Raw genomic sequence first — 19,109 nt, forward strand, 5'->3', positions numbered from 1 at the left:
TGAACTGCCAGAAGATCAGATGTTAGTTAAAGGTGGGATTCAGATAATATACAAATTTGTACAGTGGCCAGCACAGTTCTCTGAAAGGTGGATTACTATCACTTATGCTATGCTCTTCTTGAAGAGCATTCAGCCTTCTCAACCTTGGTGTTAAACTGAAATGCAGAGATCCTAGAGGTGGTAACTACTCAAAGTTCCCAAGGAGTAATGGGGAGGAATCTACATCACAATCACTAGACAAAGATCACATGATTTCTCAGCTCATTTTTGCTGAGCCATTTTTTATGCTTTGCAGGCAGAGAAATGATACCTTCTCAACATTCAGGACAACTGTGGACTAGGAAATCAAATTGACACAGGACTCATATGCACAGTATTAAGACATCACAGGAAAAAGCTCTTGGCTGGCTCTCACACATTCAGATCAGGGCCTTCAATGCTGGCCTGCTTGGGACCAAAGAAAAAAAATTCTCTCCACCCTACTCCCTCCTTTCTCAGTAAGTAAAGGGTCCCTAAGCATTCTGATACAGCTCCTGTACCTCTTGTGAAAAGTCAGCATAGGGGCCATTTCTTCTCGTTGTGGATGTACCCACGCCACGGGGAGAGAACATTTGTCATTTGATTACTTGCATTAGCAGGCTGGAGAAGACATTCTCATACATCCCAGTCATATAAAACTCCAACAATCAGGTACTAACAGCTATTTTACCTTTCTTTTCCTAGCATTATGTCTGATCCACATGCTTCAGGCAAAAATATCTGCACCACAGTTGGTCTCCTCAGGGGCTTGTGCTCCCTTTATGCATTGTCTCAGACAGCAGACAGAAAACGATTTGAGTTATACCCTACATTGGAGGTATTTCTGTTTTCTGTTAATATCTTGAAAGCTGCAAGATTCACTCCCTTCTGGAGGAAAAGAAAATGACAGTTATTACTGCCTATTATTGCACACTAAAATAGGAAGAAAGGATGAGACAGAGTTGGAACTCAGTGAGACCATGAAGAAAAACAATCCTCTGGTTTGATATATTTAAAGCAACAGTGAATATATTTCCATGGTCAACCTATTAATCCCATTATAGATTCTCCAAACTTTCATAGCAGTTCCTACAGCTGACTTGGTGCATATGGAGGGGTCCTAAGAATTAATACACCAGTAAATACACGTGACCAAATTTGAGTACTTTTTAGTGCTGCGGAATAATTAATTATTTGGTAACAGCAAAAAGTACTGTAAATATTTCAGGTTGCTGGCAAAAGAGATGCTTTTGATGGTCAACTGCTGAGAGTTGTACTGAGGAGGCATCAAAAGGAACAGAATTAATTTTACTATGTCTTAGTCATGCTGTCTTCACAAAGTTTATTGAGAAGAAGCAGATTAATTTCTTCCAGCTTAAAGTACAATATGTGCAGAGTCAGATGAGCAAAGAGCCTATTTTAAGGAACTCATGTCACAGATGCACTAAAGTTATGCCTGATTTGTAAAATCAAAATTGACATTTTCTAGTTCCTGTTTTGTTCTTCAATTTTCATAAATGCAAGCACTATTCCAAAACAGCAGAAGAAGGAAGGCAGAGGGGGACACTAATCTTTCCACTTATCAAAACTTGCTGCATGGAAAAATATGATCAAACTTTAAGCTAAGCTTTGTTCACATGTTTTCCATGAAATTTTCTTTTAAAGAGTATCTCTGCCTCTATGCCATTTTTTAATGCAGAGTTCAGTGTGGTTTTTGATCCTTTGGGAAAGGTAAGAGAGGCTAAAAATCAAAGCCTTGCCTTTTTTAATATATCTATTTTAGTCCTTCAATCAGATTATGACAGCATTACAAAAGAAAACTTTGCCTATTCTGGTTTCCTTTATTTTCTTTAATATAAGGTAATCTATTCCTCTAAAATTTTCAAGTTCAGTAATCACAAGAAAAGAAGAGTCCAAACTGGTACAGAACTTCTTCTAGAGCTGCCTTCAAAACAGTGCCAAGAAATGCTATACACAAACACCACCCCTCAGAAAGGCAAGCCACCTCTTGCAGCAGTCAGTGCTGCCTCCCTTTACCAGCACCTTTAAGTGGCGAGGGCTTGCTTAAAGAATTGGTTTTTTTATGTAGTAGTTCTTCAAAGAATTTAGAAACAAAAGCCTGGGTAGGCCTCCAGTCCCCTGCTACTACTGGGAATATTTTGAGTTTTTTTAAAAAATCTTTGTAACCCACATCTCAAAAGAGACACAAGAAATTTGGAGGTTTCCTGTATCTCCCATTCGTAAGAGCTCCAAGCACTGCACTCCTTTACTGTAATGGTACCAAGAGAAGAATAAGACAGAAGGAGAAAGGAAGCAAAGTTGAAAATTTAGTGGAAATGAGTTTTCCACTGTCACAAACCAACAGCTAAAGTTAGCTGCTTATTTCACACTGACAAGGGTGAAGCTGAACAAATCCAAAGCCACCCTTACAAGCACAGCAGCAATATCTACCAGTGTATTTGCCAGCTTAGCAACATGCAAGTCAAAACTCTTTTTTCTGGATTATCCCCAACCCTATTGCGACCACAAGGGAATTCCTTCCTTGTATTTTATCACGCACAAATGCAGAATATAAAAATGCCTGTGTCTGTAGAATTCACAACTGCGATAACTGATTTTCCTTCCTCATCTTCTAATTCCAAAGGCCCTACTCCAACATCAAACAGACAATTCTGTCAAAACCCAGATACCAGGAAAGTTTGCAAGATGTAAATCCACCCTGGCAACTAAGAGACCACAGAGCAGCAGACAGGTCTCTTCACATTAGAAGTTTTCTGATGATATGTGTAATATTTTTGTGCCACATTGTAATGACAGAGATGAAGCCTTGCTTTCAGAATTCTCCAAACATGTTGACATCATACTGTTAACCTGACATTTGCTTCAACCTGATTAGTATCACACAAATCACAAGTCTTCAACTATGTAACATTCTAGAAGTTATTATTTATTGCTGTGGCATATTGACAACTTCCTAGAGGACAACTTGGGTTTCTGAGTACAAAAAGGAATGAGACCAAACTTGAGAACTGCCTAACAGGTAGCAGACCCCACTATCCCCTGACAGAGCAAAAAGCTTTGTGCAGAACTGATACAGCCTAGACACTTACAGATTCACAGTACATTGTAACCAGAAAGTCTTACTCTTCCTCTATGACTCCCAAACCCAGTATTTCATCCTTCTCTGAGGAGCACTCTCAGTTCCATGCCATGGTACCAGCTCCCTCACATATTACTTACTTTCTGGTATAATACCTTTGGATATTCTCCACCTCCAACAGCCCACACTGCAAAATTTTTTTTAGTCACACTTCTCTTCTAATTAAGGAAGAGAAGAAAGGAAAGGACCTGCAGACTAGGCTGGTATGACACAATGTTGAGGCTGTTGGCTGGAACTCTCAGCTGCTGGGCCAGACCAAGAGGGGAGAAACTCTCCTGAAGCTGAATTCATCATTCCTTTCCCTTTCACATCTTCCCAGCATCAACTTCCACAAAAAACTTTTAAAACCTAATGCTGAAATCACTGCCCCTCCATCAAAGCTGATCCTGCCCAATGAGCAGCAGACTAACAGAAAGACACAGACCACAATCACAAGCTTTGATCTCATGGCAAACAAGGCTTACTAAGGTTACTGCCCCATACCATCAGCATTCAAAGAGCTTTCCAGAGAGGCATTATTTCCAGGGGGAAAGAGAAAATAAACCAGTAACATATAACAAAAATCACAGTCTTCTTTTGTACATTCTCTGATTTCTCTGCCTATAAAGTACATGACAAGGGACGTTCTGCTGCTTGCAGGAAAACAAATGCACTTTGTGTTTCCTTTATAGCTGCTTTTGAAGTGGACAACTAACTCCTCTAGTGCTTCTGAGGACTGGTCAGTGTGGCAATTGAAAATGAGAATTCTCAATGTAAATAATGAGTCAGACCTACTAAAGATTAAGTCATCCTGAAAATGTGAGCTTGAAGAGCTTGAACAAAATATAAGATCTCTTCCAGTAATTGAATAAGAACCTGAAAGCTGGCCCTTTGCCAAAGAACAAATGTAAAATCAGGCTGCTGATGTGACAGACCCACACTAAGATCAGAAGCTTCTGAAGACTGAATTCAAAAGGGTGGGCAGAATTAACAATAATTTTCTTGCCTTCCAAGAATTCACTTGTATTTGTTTTGAGTCATAAATTCTCATTCCTCTTCTCAGTACAAGCAACTCAATCACCACACTGAGACTACATGAAAATACTGTGCTGTGCAGGTAGCAAGGAGATCCATGCAGCAATTCTCCATGAACTAAATGTATATTCCTTGACAGAAGCAATACTCTCTAGAAATGTGGGCAACTAAATCAAAAGAAACAAACTAACTCCATATTCTGCTCACCAGGTTCTATATTCTATGTGGTCTTGACCAAAACTTTCTCATCATCTCTGCAAAATAGTAAAATAGTAAAAACTACTTTACTGGGGTGTTGCAAAGTTTAGAGTTTTTAAAGAATAGAATAAGTGTACTCTGCTTCTGTGGAGGGATTTTGATATTCAATGCTTGCATTGTAGGCCCAGAAAAGGGGCTTTTGATTGTTTCATTTAGGTACTGCATAAGTAGTCACCTGATTTTAGCAAACACGGCTCTGAAGACAAAACCCGACCTTTAAAATATTTTTATTAAACAAAATGAAACAGAACAACAACAAAACAACAACAAAAAAGTGTGAAAGAAACCCCCAACAGTATACTCCATATATTGACCTTAAAAGGCATTCAAAACACTGATCAAATAATTCTTTACAGTTGAGAAAAATATCTTCTGGTGATACAAAAGCTATAAAGATCTGCAAAAATCACTTGCTCCCTGCCATCTGCATTTGAGAAATGCTTTCAACTCAGTCAGGATAGGATACAAGGAGGAGACAGCAGGTTGCTGTGTAAAAAAGCAGGGGCAAAAAGCAATTGCTATTTCCCACACGGGAGCTTGGCCAGTGTAAAGTGTAAATATTCCACAACATTCTGCAACTACAGATCGTGATTTTTCCTTTTTTTGTGATCTTAGTACTATTTTGCACAGTATATTTATACATTTATAATAATGAAAGAACAGGTTTTAAAGGAATTAACCTAGTTGTAACAGACTGTAAGCATGTATGAAGGAGTCATTACTGTCTCTTCAGCTCTGTAATCAGACTTGAATGTCTTTTTCAAAGAAGTATTTGACTAGTTTGGATTGCTCTGTGTAGACATTACTCCATCCTGGTTACCAGTGTTAACTATTATCACTTACCTATCACAGCTGTCAGTGTACAGCTTGGAGGGATTCTTTTGCCCTGGGTTAGCTCTTCTCAGCAGTGTATGAAATGGACACAGACCTGATCCTTCCTTTTAGCACCAGGAGCATCGACAGTAACCATAAGAGTTAGAAGTCGCAAAAATCAAAAATCCCAGCACATGAAAAAGGAAAATGTGTAACAGAAAGGGACAGAGAGCTTGGGCTGCTGCTGAGCTGACAGGACAGAGAACCTGCAGTACAGAGATGACCACAATTACTGATCTGGGGACAGTGTGGCAAAATCAGCACACCTGGCTCTGCTGTGTGCATTAGATTCTGTTGTGTATTTCAAACTATTAATTTCTGATACCCCGGCCTAGAATTTTTTCCCACAAGCTTCTGTGGTGGTTTTCATGGTGCTTTGTTGGCTTTAAGTTTTGTTGCTCTATCTTGTTTTTTGTTTATTTGTTTTGAGTTGGTTGGTTGGTTTTTTTAAAGCATGAAAACAGAGATTTTTCCCTTCTGTAACAATAAATCTATAGGGTTACCCTCACTAAATATTCAGTATTACCTTGTAACCTTGCTGTGACATTTCTGTCTTCCTTCCCAGGAAATGTAACAAGAATGTCAGGCACCATTCAATTTAGTAGGGTTTAGCTGAAAGCAATACAAAGGACAAGCTAAATTCAGTGTTCTAAAGAAAAAAAAAAGATGCCTTAAAGGTATCATTACTTTCCAAGTACTTCAGACAACTTCAATCTTCTGTTCTAGTTTTGAAAGTCAGATGACATTTATGCCAGCTGAAAACGTTTCTGGGGTTTCTGTTCTCATTTGAGAAAATAAAGATGGATGTACTGTCTTCTCGTTAGCATCTCTTTTTGTGCCCCACCTCACAGAGACATCTCTTCCAAAACTTTGCTTGTACAGTCATCACATATCACCAGTCACATCATGTCCAGCTGCAAACAGAAGAAACAGGTTTGAAAGAAGCAGCACTGAAGTTATTTCTTATATGTGTTTAGTGCTGAGGAAAACAAGCAAATTTGGAAACCTTATCATGTAACATAAATGGATTGCACAGAATTCAGTATTGATCTTCTATAAGGTACAAAAATAAACCTAAAAATCTCATCTTCACATAATCATATGTACAATTTATAGATTTTTAGAAGTACAGTCCAAATGTAGAAATCTGTCTGTTATCGAAGCTTCTTTAAAACCATCTACACCATCAGCTTAAGCCTTGGAGACAGATTTGTAATGAGTCAGCCTGTAAAAGATGGCTAAAATATTTATTAAAAAACCTGGTATCCTTGAATTTCAGCAAGCCTACATAAAGACGTTCAATTCAAAAGATTAAAACATCTTTTGAAAAATGTTTTTCAGCTTTAAATCCACATTAACTAGCTGTTCAAGATCTATAAACTTTTTAGAATGCTATTATGGTAAATTATACCAATCCACTATTAAACGAGTGGCTCAGTGGCTCTTTTCAAACACAGAGGACACATTTCACCCCTGTAAACACCCATGGTACTACATCCCATAGTATTTGCCATCACGAAATTACACACCTGGCTGCGTTTTACAATAGCAAGTAAGTAATTTCACATGGTTTTCTGATTTAATTCCTTAGGTGTTTTCTAAGCCATGCACTCTAATATCTACTGCTTTAAGAAGCATTTGGCTCTGCCATTGCACTTTTCACTTAGAGCTTAATTCTAAAGCCACACCATATCTTTATGGTACTCACCAGATCATCAACATCACCACCTTCATCTGTAGGAGGCAGAGTTTCATTTTTCTGTTCTTTTGGAGCCAGGAACTAAAGAAAAAAATGTATTTATGTGATACTGACAAAATTAGGAGCCTTTAATGTTAAATTAACAGAATGTCTCCTCTGTGTATCAAAACAAATCCACCTGTAATTAAAAATCAGGTAGGAAGTTTTTTCTGGTTTCCACCCTCCAAAACCATCTTAAAACTACAAAAAACTTGGTAAGACTTGTTTTTAAAAGATTTTAGGGTGAAGTGTGTCAAAAAAACCAGACAAAAGGATATAGTTCTTGAGACAACACATGGTTAGGCTGTAGAACACCCTGTGATAAGGATGCTGCAAATATTATTCCCTAGACTCAGGGAGAGATAAGGGAGATGCACAGAAGAGAAATCATTTGAAGTCTACTAAGTTCACAGAAACAACCTCAGGCACAAAAAGTTTTTGACACATCAAAATAGCCTGGGACTATACATTTTTCTCTACCCATCCCTTTTTGTCCACTGTCAAGACATGGGATTCTGGATTAGATGGAAAATTTATCCATTTCAGTTTGACCAGGTTTATGTTCTTAAAAAATATTGTGTGTAGCTACAAAATGCTCAGGGATAACAAAATACCCCCAATGATATGAGTACACACATGAGGGTGATCAATGGCTTCTTTAAGACATTTCCTACACACAGCTTTCTAGTTGTGTTGAATTTGTAAGCTTTTTCCCCATTTAATTCAACTAATGTTTACCAAATGAACAAAGATATGAATTTTAAAAACCCACAACCCTCTAACATGCAAGACTGTTAGAATGCCAGTCTTAAAAATGGAAAATTCATTATACAAAATTACACTGCTGTAGCTGCTGAGATACAACTCACCATATGCCCTTCACTTGAAGCATGACATTCATAAACACAAGAGAAAGGTAAGTTGCTCAGATACTATAAAAACTGAAATCAAACATACAGACAATATCTGGAGTACAACCACGTCCAAATCTGTGAAATTATTCACAGATTTTTCTCTTAGCCTAAAAAAACCCAACTAAAACTAAATGAGAAAAATAGCACTTAAAAAAGCATCCAGTTGTCTACAAGTCTTAATTACTACCATTTTACCAATATCCTTAATATAAAATCGGGTTTTTTTCTTATTAAAATGCACCAGAACAAATATACAGAGCCAGAAACAACCTGTCCCCCAAGACAACAGAGATGTGAAGCTAAGGAGGAAAAGCCACATTTCCAGACTTGGAGTCCTGTCATCCTTGAGTCAGAAACAACTTCACTCTAACTCCAGATGATGAAAAAGAACAGCTAAGTAGAAAATAGCCACATTAAACAGGCTATAAACACCTGCTTAGATAACTCTTTTGTGCTCCTAAAAGAGAGCTGCTGTTCAGCTGGGGACTTCAACTGTATCAGCCAGAGAGTGTAAGAAGCCATGGGATCCCTATTAACATCACCCATCTGTGAGACCATACATTCGTAGTGTGAAAAGCTTAAACATTATTTTAAATAAATAAAATATTCTGATTCTTGTCTAGAACCCTAATGACAGCTTTAGACATGGAGTAAAACTCAGTGACTTTCCTGTTGCATCCTCTAGGATGCAAAGCAAATACATCATGTTTGGGTAGCACCAAAGACAGAGGATAGAGGCAACCTCTGCCCCGCTGTCTGACCAAAGGTCAGTCCTTCCCTACATCCGAAGCAGCAACATCCAAGAGGAGTATAGAAATCTCACTCCACAGACAACATTCATGTTGTAACATGCTGAGTTTAACTTTTCATAGAGATTCTGTAGCTGAAAAAAAAAAGGCAGGGAATATGACAAGGCCAGAAGGAATTAGAAATTCAGGATGCCATATGCTTGTGTATCTTTTTTGTTGGAAGAGTTCTTAATCTAGTAGTAATAAAAAGCACATACTATGAAACTAAAAACTAATGACATTTGTCAGCTCTGAAAGGCTTTTTGTGCCAGATCAAACTTCCTTTTTTCACATTTAATTAAGAGTCAAATGGCATTTCTGGAAGTAGCACATTTTTCAAAATTTTTACAATCAGCTTTCTCATGCTAAATTATGCAAAGGAAGCTAAAAGCTAGAGAAATGTACAATGAAGATTTGCAGTAAATTGAAACCTGAAGTTTCTATCAAATGCTGAACATCCAAAGTTGGGGTTTTTTTCTGAAAACCTGTTTTACATTTATGCAAAAGCAAATTACATATAATAGCTGTGCTGAAATCCATTATCTTCCCCAAAGCAACCAGTAAAAGCACTTGACATTCCTGCTCTTTTAACCTACCATCCTCATGCTCTGAAAAGAGAATCTCCACTATTAAAGGGAAAAAAAATCATTTTTCTCAGTGATAGGAAAATATGCACGAATAACCTACCTCAAGCAAAAATAAAAAGGGAAGTTTGACCTGCCTAATAAGCAGCCTGATAAGTCTTCCTTTTTCCTACAGACAGCAACCCTATAAAACCAGACAAAAGAGTCCTGAAACTACTAGCAGCTAGTAAACAGCATGCAAGAGAAAGGGCTTTTGTGTCACAAAGGACTACAATGACAGACAAGCCCATGACCTACAGGCTTGTACATAACCTCTTCAGAGGTGAAGAAAACTTGCATCTTACTCTGTTGGAAGATATTTGAAAAAATCCAATATAACCCTTAAGTGAAGGGTATCGCCTTCAGTACAGAAAACAAATGAACCACTTCTGCAATCTGCTGTAGACCTAGGAAAATGCTGGCTTTGTATCACACAGGAAACCTGTGGCAGGGTTTAACTGGACCAAAAAGGACTAGATTTTATACCAGCCCCACAACATCAACATAAAATATTCTATCCCTGCAGATCTTACTCCAAGAATACAGAGTCTTGCAGTTTCTTAATGAACAAGTCATATGATCCCTTAACAGACAATGGGAATTAAGGCTCTGGGTTTGGATTTGGACAGTGTGTGGGCAGGTGGTTATCTAGTGAATATCTGGAATTGCCAGTTGCTTAGTTAGCCAAGAGATGCAATCCAAGTACTCTAGACTGGAAATTAAGGTAACTGCCATATTAGACAACTCTGCTGCAAAACTGATTCCATGCAATATCTTGTATTCCCCCAATTTAATGGGAAGATACAGCTATTGTATGACCTTCAATCAATCACGAATACCTTCAGCCACAAAATAATTTCCTGTATTGCAATATATGGTGATTGTAGGACAATGGTAAACAGAAATGTAAATCTGCAGTCAGTCTGCAAATGCTTTGCTCCAGCTTAGCCTGGCAGCTGTGAATCCAGTCCCTGATACTCTATCGTTTGTTTGCATTGCTATGCAGGCACAGTATTTTTTAGTCACCACAAGCTCACAGTGAAGACAATGGTATGCTGCAAGGTCTTTGTGGTTAGCAGAGATTTCCTTAAGGAACAGTGGCTATTTCACACAGCATTAACACATTTTTTGAGCATCAGTGGCAGCTTCAGACCAGAAAGTAAAGTTCTCAAGAACAATATTGTCTCAGGAAGTTTCCAAGTAAATCCACAGCACAAAAGAGACTGACACTCTTTAAAACCACCACTGGGGGAAAAGGTGCTCTATACATTTTTGTGTAATGATAAATAGCCAGTTCGTCCTTCACGTCTAGAAAAATCATCATACCCTGTCATTTGTATCCTGCACATGTGCTCAGCTTTCTGGACCCTGTTTCTTAGCTTTTAATTTTCATGACATTTTTGTGCTTTCTTCACTTTGAGGTAAATTCTTACAGATGAAAAAAACAGTTTCTAAAATACAACCTTTTTCTACTCATTAACTAAATCATAGAGAACCTACCTCTACCCACTTTTGGCTATTGCTAATGGAAGGCCTGGAAGTTGCAAAAATCAATGTGGCATCTTTTATAAAAGCTACTTCTCTGCAAAATGGTGATTTTAGCCACAGTTTTACCTTCAGGGGGTCTGCAATACAAGGACCTTTCTCCTAAACTAGCAGCCTGATAAAAAAACATCCATTTTATCCTGTCCACAAAAATATAATTTTTGACAGCAGCTCTGAATTCTGCTTCCTTCCAAAGAGAAGGCACCATTCTGCCTGTTACAGTGCAGTCCTTTGTAATTGGGACAGCCTTCATTCATCACATAAGTTACTGAAATGCTACATATCTGTAGAAATGATACCTGTAAATAGTCCCATTTCCAAAAGGATCTAATATGGCCACCAATAATACCCCCAGCATCACAAATGATGCTCACCAATCCACAAGAGCTGCATAAAGTGAAAATATTGCTATCATTGCATGTATAGTGAACACTAGCCTCAACAACTTCAATTTATGGAGTGCACAAAACCCTTAAAAAAAGTACTGGATTTTTGAACTCATGCTACCAGTGAGAACACATTTCTTTCTGTGAAGTTTAAATAGTGATCTTACATATGTAAATAGTACTCTGCTGTTCCACTACACTGAGTTGCTGAAGTTCCTACTCTCTCTAGAGGATATTTTCAGATAACTTCAATACATGCTACTTTTAAAGACCAATTAAAGTAAAACATTGTAGTACATGCTAAGGTATTTTGCTCTGAAATGCAGAAGTTTCCATTGTGTGGCAAATGAACATTCTTATTTCTTCATATGGATCTTATTTCATTCAGCTGAAGATTTATCCACATAAAAAAGTCTTCAGTTCCACAGCAAGGGCTCTATACAAACAGATGCTCATTATAAAAACTATACCTTCTCAGCCTCTTCACCTGTCACCGAACTTTCCTCCGCTTCATCTTTAGTGATCAAAGAAATTCTGTCTGAAAAAAAAAGAAAAAAATACATAAAAATATCATTAGAAGGCTTCCCAAAAATTCACCTAATGTTAGAAGTGAAAAAAGTGTTCCACATTCCAACTTCTGAATGTGTCATCATCACCAGTAAAAAAAACAAGTATCGCTCAAAGGAAAATGTGACTTGCATAAATGAGTCAACTATGATAAAAAATATGATATAAAAATAAATTAATGAGCATATTCATAAGCTTGTGGAAGTATCCATTTAGGAAACTGCTAATATTGTGACAATCAAACTAATGAGACACTAAAATCATAGATCACAGATGAAATGCTGAAAATCTATTAGAAATTACACTTTTAGTCATTCACAGCATGCTCTTAGGTCTTCAGAAAAAATTAACTCCTAGTATCCAGACACTTGTGCTGTGATTACCCCCTCTGACTACCAAAGTGCTGGTCCTGCCTCACTTTGCTCCTTGGTTGTGCCAGCAGCACCACCCTGTGCAGGGACATCCCACCTCCCCCCTAGAAAAAGAATTCAAAAAAATCTCCATTTATTTTGACCCCAATAGTTTTTCCAGTCTAGCTCATCACTTGGCCATACAAATGCTTGTGCCTGAATAAGTAGCTGTGGGTGTGAGAGCAAAAATTGGGAGATTCATCAAAATTTCATGAGCAGTGTAAGTGTAGTATCACCTTCATGTGCCCACAGAGCCACATGGCAGGGTTTCATGAAACAAAGGAATTTGTCAAACAGATCTGTCTTTCTTCTGAGCCACTAACTCATTAACTTACATCCATCTTCTTCTGGTGACTGTGGTGAGCTATGACAAGATGCAATGCACACCACATTTGGTAGAAAAGAGGGAATGGGTCATGTGGCAAGAATGAGAGAAAACAGGACTTCTGCTCTCGTTAGCAGCAAGAAAAAGCAATTTCAGCTGCCTAGTGAGAGCAGGCAGATTATGCATAAAGCATCAAGATTTCATTTCACCATGTTCTCAAAGGAAGAGAATCTATGCTGTATGAAAATATCATCTCTCTTTGTATTTGTTTGTTTGGTTGATTTTTCCTCAAAAATATACTCCAGTTTGTCAAAAACTCTGATTTATACTAACTAATAATTATTCACGGCTTTGAAAGATCCAAGTTTGCTACTTTCAAAGTTTACTGGCTTGTTTTTCCAAATTTATATTTACCAAATTTATATCTCCAAAGAGAGAAGGTCTCCTACAGCACTACTGAATATAATGTTCGTGTCAGTGTTGTCCTGTGCTGGTTTTTCACATTGCTAAACAAATTCCCATCCTGTAATTCAAAGAAGTTGGACAAAGTAGACATTACAGCATGTCTGGAGTTCACCACTTTGAATAGTACTATACAAAAGCACACCACTGCATTTTATAGCATGCACCCTTAAGAGATGCAACTGGGCATTTAGCAGATTTTCTTAGCATTGCTTCCAATTAAAAACACAAGTATGATGTAAAAGATTTTTTTTTTTTTAGTCCACTATATTTTCCATTTGTGAAAATGTTCCTTTATTTATCACTTGTGTAGTCTCTGAATGTCTTTCAGAATGGCACTGCCTTGTATCTCCCAGTTTAATCATCGGTAGGTGTCGTATTACCACATATTCTGTCCTTCAGGTTACTTAAATACAAAATGATCAGTGACACATTTCAACGCTATCTATGACTTTTTTGGAAGCTTAAACTGCAAGAATCTTTTTATAGCTCTACTGCATGAGTTTTTTCCATGTATTCTGAAATTCAGCTGAAATTGTGTCTTCTTCTCCCTACCCCAGCACATTTAATTTGTCTCTTCTTCCACAATTAATTTACCATTTCAACAAGACTTGGCAAAGCATTATGAATAATGTTGATATGAAACTATTAGTGCAGAAAAGGAAAGGAAGCTGCAACATGGAAGGTTTTATTTTAAACAGGCTGCAGGAATGAAGCATATCAAAATGCTGCAGTGGGTTAGTCTAAGTGCTCCACTGCTAATGAAGTTTTCTTACTTAATGGATAAATGCATAACACAACTAGAAATTGTCTTAATTTTTTTAAATCCCATACTACCTTGTACCATGATCTCCCAGAAATCAGATAAGGCTTTATCTTCCAACTTTGATTTCAGGGCCTGCAGAAAGTCATTAAAGCACTGCACCTTGGACAGCTGAAAAAATATAACAGCAACTGTAAGCAAGAAATACTGAAACTACTAAAGAGCACTGTAACCTTAATTCTTTGTGAAGTCATTTAATACAGTGAACACAAAAGTCTCTACAGAATTCGGGTTTTATTTGTATTAAAAATGTGAGTTCTAAGGAAAGGTGAGCCACAAAAAGTGCCTTTCAGAAAGCTAGAAAGAATTTCTTGTAACTAGCTTTGTTGAAGGATTGTAGGATTGCACTTTTAACTAGCACAAGCATCAGGTCATAGGCCTTCTGTTTTATGCTTAAAAGAAAACAAACAACAGCAGGTAATACCAGAGAGGCTAGTCCCCATTCCAGTAACAATAAAAACCCCCATAAGATGCAACTCTATTTCTAAACTTTGAAACATATTTAAAGTTCAATTCTTTTTGCTGCAGCAATAAATGATCAAGCAAATAGGCCCATTACACCTTTATTTGAAAGAGGTAAGAGTATTCACACATTAAGATTACCTTCATGGCCTCCTCTCTAAAAACTCTGATACAGTCGATCCCTTTCATGTAGTACTGTGAACCTTTATTTTCCAAGAACTGATCAATGCGGTTTATCAGCTGCTGACTCACTGGAAGACAAGGAGAAATAAATTGATAAATAAATAAACCACCGCAAACAGACAAGAGAAAATGTCATCCAAGAGCTCTGCAAGTCCCAAATAATTTCTGCTGGATTTTAGTAATTTACTTTCTCTTCAATGTTTATTTACAGTTAAGGAATGGTCCAATTTTACCCTCTGGCAGACACCTCAGCCAGGGAAAAAACACGTGTGAGGAGGATACAATAGTGATCTATAAACTCAGAAGCATTGTGAAAAGAGTGAATAGGGAGTTGATAGCGCCCTGCCTCTCTCAAAACAAGAGCCAAGATTTGGGTCAAGAACAAACAAAATGGGATCACTTGAAACACACATCAGTTAACCCCTTTAGCACAGGCTGATTTAAGTTTTAACAGCTTAAAAAATGTTTGAACAAATTCTAGAATTCTTAAAAGAAGATGTCTGTCAAGGGAGATTAAGTGTTGTTGCCATTGAAGAAAGATTCAGGAAAGCTTTCTGACCAAGGCACAGCATCTGCCTGTCCTGCTCTTGTACAGAGACCGGTCAGTGGATTAGCAGAACCTTTGCCCTGACCTACAGCCCTCCCCAGCTCCAGATGTTAGGGGCATAGACATCCCTTCAAGAATCTCAGCTATGGAAGCATCAACAAAGAAAATCACCTGCCAGAGTAGTGGAAGAAACAAGACATAAACACACCAAGAAGGAGACATTGTTTAAGTACTGTGTTCCGCTCTGCTCCCTGTGAGTATGCACAGCACTGGCTGTTATATTATTTTCTATTAAATCCCTAATTGAACTGAATCTGAAGGACAACATTCCTGAATGGTGTGAAACAAGGCATGTTTGATATTCTCCCACTAGCTTTTGACAGTTTCTAGAAAAGGAGGCAGATAATGGTTCTGCCCAGCAGCAGCTACAGAACAAGAAAGTGTGCTAAAATGCCTACTGTGCCAGAGGTAATCAGCTCACTCTCTATTTATTTCACCAGTAGCTGACAAACTAAATTGAAAGTCTAACTACTTAAGCTTCCCAAGTTAAGTCAGTCCATTTTTTTCATGGTTAATGATTTTCTCATTAAATGTTCTAATTTCTTATGAATTGCACTAATAAAAGCAAGTCCTGCTGGTGTTTTCAGTTGTAGTGGTGTTTTTTTTTAAACACTGCCTTCTCATTGATGTGTTAAATTAAAACCCCAGGCACTATGAGGGTGCAATAAAAGTCTTTATTGCCAGAAAGATGCCAGCATACTGTTTGAAATTATCAGACATTCTACTACTTCTTTTGCATTTAATTTTTTTTAAATCCCTTTCCATTTGATTGCCCTGGCAGCCATCAGAAGAAAAGACCTTCTTGCTTCTGACTGTGAGGTGCCTCCTTTTGAAATCTGTTGTAAGGAACCAAAGGAAACCTGCAATGTTTTACCAGTCACTGAGAGTCCATAATATAGGCTGCAAACAGGTAACATAGCAACAGTATTTAAAGTCATATTACTCTAACATCCTAAATTAGTTTGGGTAAGAAGTTGGCTCTGTCCATTTGGTTTCCCTTAAATGATAGGCCAATGGTGGTTGAATCTAAAGCAGGTAAAATCTCTGTGTTTTGATTAAACTACCAAATTACTTCAGGGGGCCAAAAGTAATACTAAAGACAGTAGCTAAGGATTATAGCTGGAAATTCTTGAAGTGGTTGCTGTTCCTTTGCACTTCTAATCTGAGAACTTGGTTGATTTCCTGCTGCCTTTTCATTAGACTGAATCTTTGGGTCTGGATGCTGCAAAAAATAGATGTCCCTGTTTTTGGAGCAAGGCATGTTCTGCATAAAGATGTCTTTTTAACTAAGCTGTGATAAGCATTAACTCTGATGTGTCCCAGACAAATCTCAGGCATCGAGCTTTTGAAGAATAGGCCCTTGAGTTACAAAATGACAGCCTATTCAGGCCACTTTTGTGTAACTGTAACTTTTTTCTTCTCTCCCAACTTCCCTCATTCCACACACATTTAAGAAAGTGAACTAACAACAGACTTCTACATTTTGCATTAACTGGAATTTCCAGCACTCCTAATAACCACCACATTCTGCAGAACATCCCAAGAAATTTTAATCTCCTCTTTCCTCCTTCTACCGTACCTGACTGGTTAGATAACAAATACAGTTATTAAGGTTTGGAGAACTGCAGGAAAAAAAAATCACAGAATAGAAGATCTTTTAGTTCTAGCAGAATTTAATCTCTTCCCCTCTGGCATTCAGATACATTTGCTACTCCAAAATACATTCAGCAGTGCTGTCATTTTTTGTGAAATATGCCATGAACAATTATATTCACTTGTTATCTCTGAACAGCCACAGTACAAAAGTGCAGTTGTATTTCCATGTTTGTTCAGTTCAGCTCTTGGTCTTGATTACTATACCAATCAGATTACACAATAATAATAGCCAAAACTGTCTATTATTACAGCCCAAGTTTGATTCCTTGGGGATTTTTTCCCCCCTAAAAAAATAAATCAGGTTAAGAAAATAATTCTTCCTTTAGACAAAAGACTCCCATTGTAATCTTCTGATTTACGTGCTGCTGATGGTAATGATCTCTATTAATGGACAGTGCTTAAAGTGTGATTCACTGACAAATCAGTTAAATCATCTGATAATTTATTTTAAAATACTGCCAAGAAATAAGAATTTTTAGATCAAGAGCTGTTGGCTGTTGAACTACTCCAATACCTTATGAGGTGTTGTTCAGTTTTGAAATGGTGTCTCTAAATGTTCTGTGAGTATGGATCAGAATGACTGAGGCTGGATGTCTGAAGAACACAAGACCCAAATCCCTGCTGAAAACAGGGTTCACTGTGGAACAGGTGGCTCAGTGCTCCACAGACCTGAGTTCCGTGTAGCTCCAAAAATGGAGAGGCTCCAAGTTCTCTGAGCCCCTTTTTCTGTGTTTGAGTTCCATCATTGTGATCTTTATTACCTTTTCTCCATAACATCTAATTCAAATTCTGTTTGTTGCAACTCAGAGTTTGGAGTCTCACCCAATCACTATGCCCTTCAAAGACAAACCTGGCTTCATCTTCTCTGTGAAGCAGAAATACAGAAAACTTCAAAGTGATTCTACATACTCAAGTATTTGGTTTGCAAAAACTCTTCTAATGACTGAATCATTTTCATCAAATCAGTCACTGCATTTGGCCTACCTAGCAGTAGAGCATGAATAGTCTCTGAAATATACAAAAACATCCAGTGCAATAAAAATGCAGACAAACTGCAAAAACATGCCACCAAAGAATGAAATTAACTATTAGCTTTTTAAAAAACTATCTTAGCTCCAGAAAGGTAATTAACTATACTTATTTCTACAGAAAATATTGCAATAAAATATCATCCTTGTTCACATGCAATTACTGATTCCTTTAACTATATTTTTCTAGAAATGCCTAGGAAAAAAAAATTTACAAATTTACTGTAAGTATAAAATGATAGCTTAGTGCAAGTTGCCTCTGGACATTTTTTGTTAGGTCCATAAACTGTTAAGTTGTCATTGCAGATTTCTCTCCCAGCTGACAATCAGAAAAATAAAAAAAGCTTTTTTGACATCATGTTCTTAGACAGGAGTACTATAAGATGCAATCAAATGTGGCCTATAAATTCACACTGAAAATTTACAAATCAAAGAAAATACTATGCATGTGTCAGTATCTTTTTATACTCCCCTGATTTTATCTTATACAGAAGCCTATGAAAATACAACACATGAGACATGATCTGCTCTCCAGAGTTGCAGACATGGATGGAAACCTCCAAATAGGAGGATAAACTGGTGGTATGTGGCTACTCCTTTGGCATTACAAAGATGGCAAGCACTGACTGCATTTGAGTCTTCTCTGAAGCCACAGCAATGAAGAAACTCATTGTAAACCCTTGGGAGCAACAATTAGATTCTACTCAGGTAAACTAATCTATTTTATGTGCAGTCATTGACAAAAATGTCACAAGCTGTTATCAGAAGACATCTCTTTGTGATGACTGTACACTTGTGACTTGCTCAAAATAAGACCTGCATAAAATGACATCTCTCTGGCCATGAATACAAATAAGAAAGTCAGGATGTCTAGAAGGGAACACAATGCTAGTTACATGAGCATCAATGTTAACCAGTAAGCTGATGCCATCAAACATAAACCAGCATGTAACCCCTAAGCAGCTCCCCACTGTAATAAATTACACAGTTTTCAGGTAAAACCAAAGTCAATTACTGCTTCAGGAATTCTGCTGCCAGTCGAGAAAACCTATCTCTAAGACCCTTATCAATCTGAAAATCTTCGATTTCCTAAAGAGATGTATCTAGGCATTGCTGGCAAAATTCTCACACAGCATCAGACACAGACCAGCTTCCACTTAAGACTTCTGCTATGAAAGGTACAAACCTTGATTAACAAATCCCAGTGAAGGCGCTGCAGGAAATATACTGGTGCCTATTTTCAATGATAAATATACCATCAGGACTTTC

At 37.5% G+C, this 19,109-nt stretch overlaps 2 protein-coding genes across 3 annotated transcripts in view; one reads left to right on the forward strand and one right to left on the reverse strand.

The window, feature by feature from the left end:
- ERCC3 (ERCC excision repair 3, TFIIH core complex helicase subunit) overlaps window positions 1–19,109 on the forward strand; it is a 387,208-nt gene that overhangs the window by 211,002 nt on the left and 157,097 nt on the right. The window lies entirely within an intron of this gene.
- The window catches only part of XRCC5 (X-ray repair cross complementing 5), a 49,040-nt gene continuing 34,592 nt past the window's right edge, over window positions 4,662–19,109 (reverse strand). Inside the window, exons 17-21 of the mRNA XM_063400795.1 lie at window positions 14,508–14,617; window positions 13,919–14,015; window positions 11,788–11,855; window positions 7,032–7,103; window positions 4,662–6,237 (exon numbers count right to left, since the gene is read on the reverse strand). Coding sequence (XP_063256865.1) covers window positions 6,223–6,237; window positions 7,032–7,103; window positions 11,788–11,855; window positions 13,919–14,015; window positions 14,508–14,617 — 362 coding nt within the window. The 3' untranslated portion in view covers window positions 4,662–6,222. The remainder of the gene's footprint in view (window positions 6,238–7,031; window positions 7,104–11,787; window positions 11,856–13,918; window positions 14,016–14,507; window positions 14,618–19,109) is intronic.

Source organism: Prinia subflava, chromosome 6, assembly GCF_021018805.1.
Source record: "Prinia subflava isolate CZ2003 ecotype Zambia chromosome 6, Cam_Psub_1.2, whole genome shotgun sequence".
Classification (NCBI taxonomy): domain Eukaryota; kingdom Metazoa; phylum Chordata; class Aves; order Passeriformes; family Cisticolidae; genus Prinia; species Prinia subflava.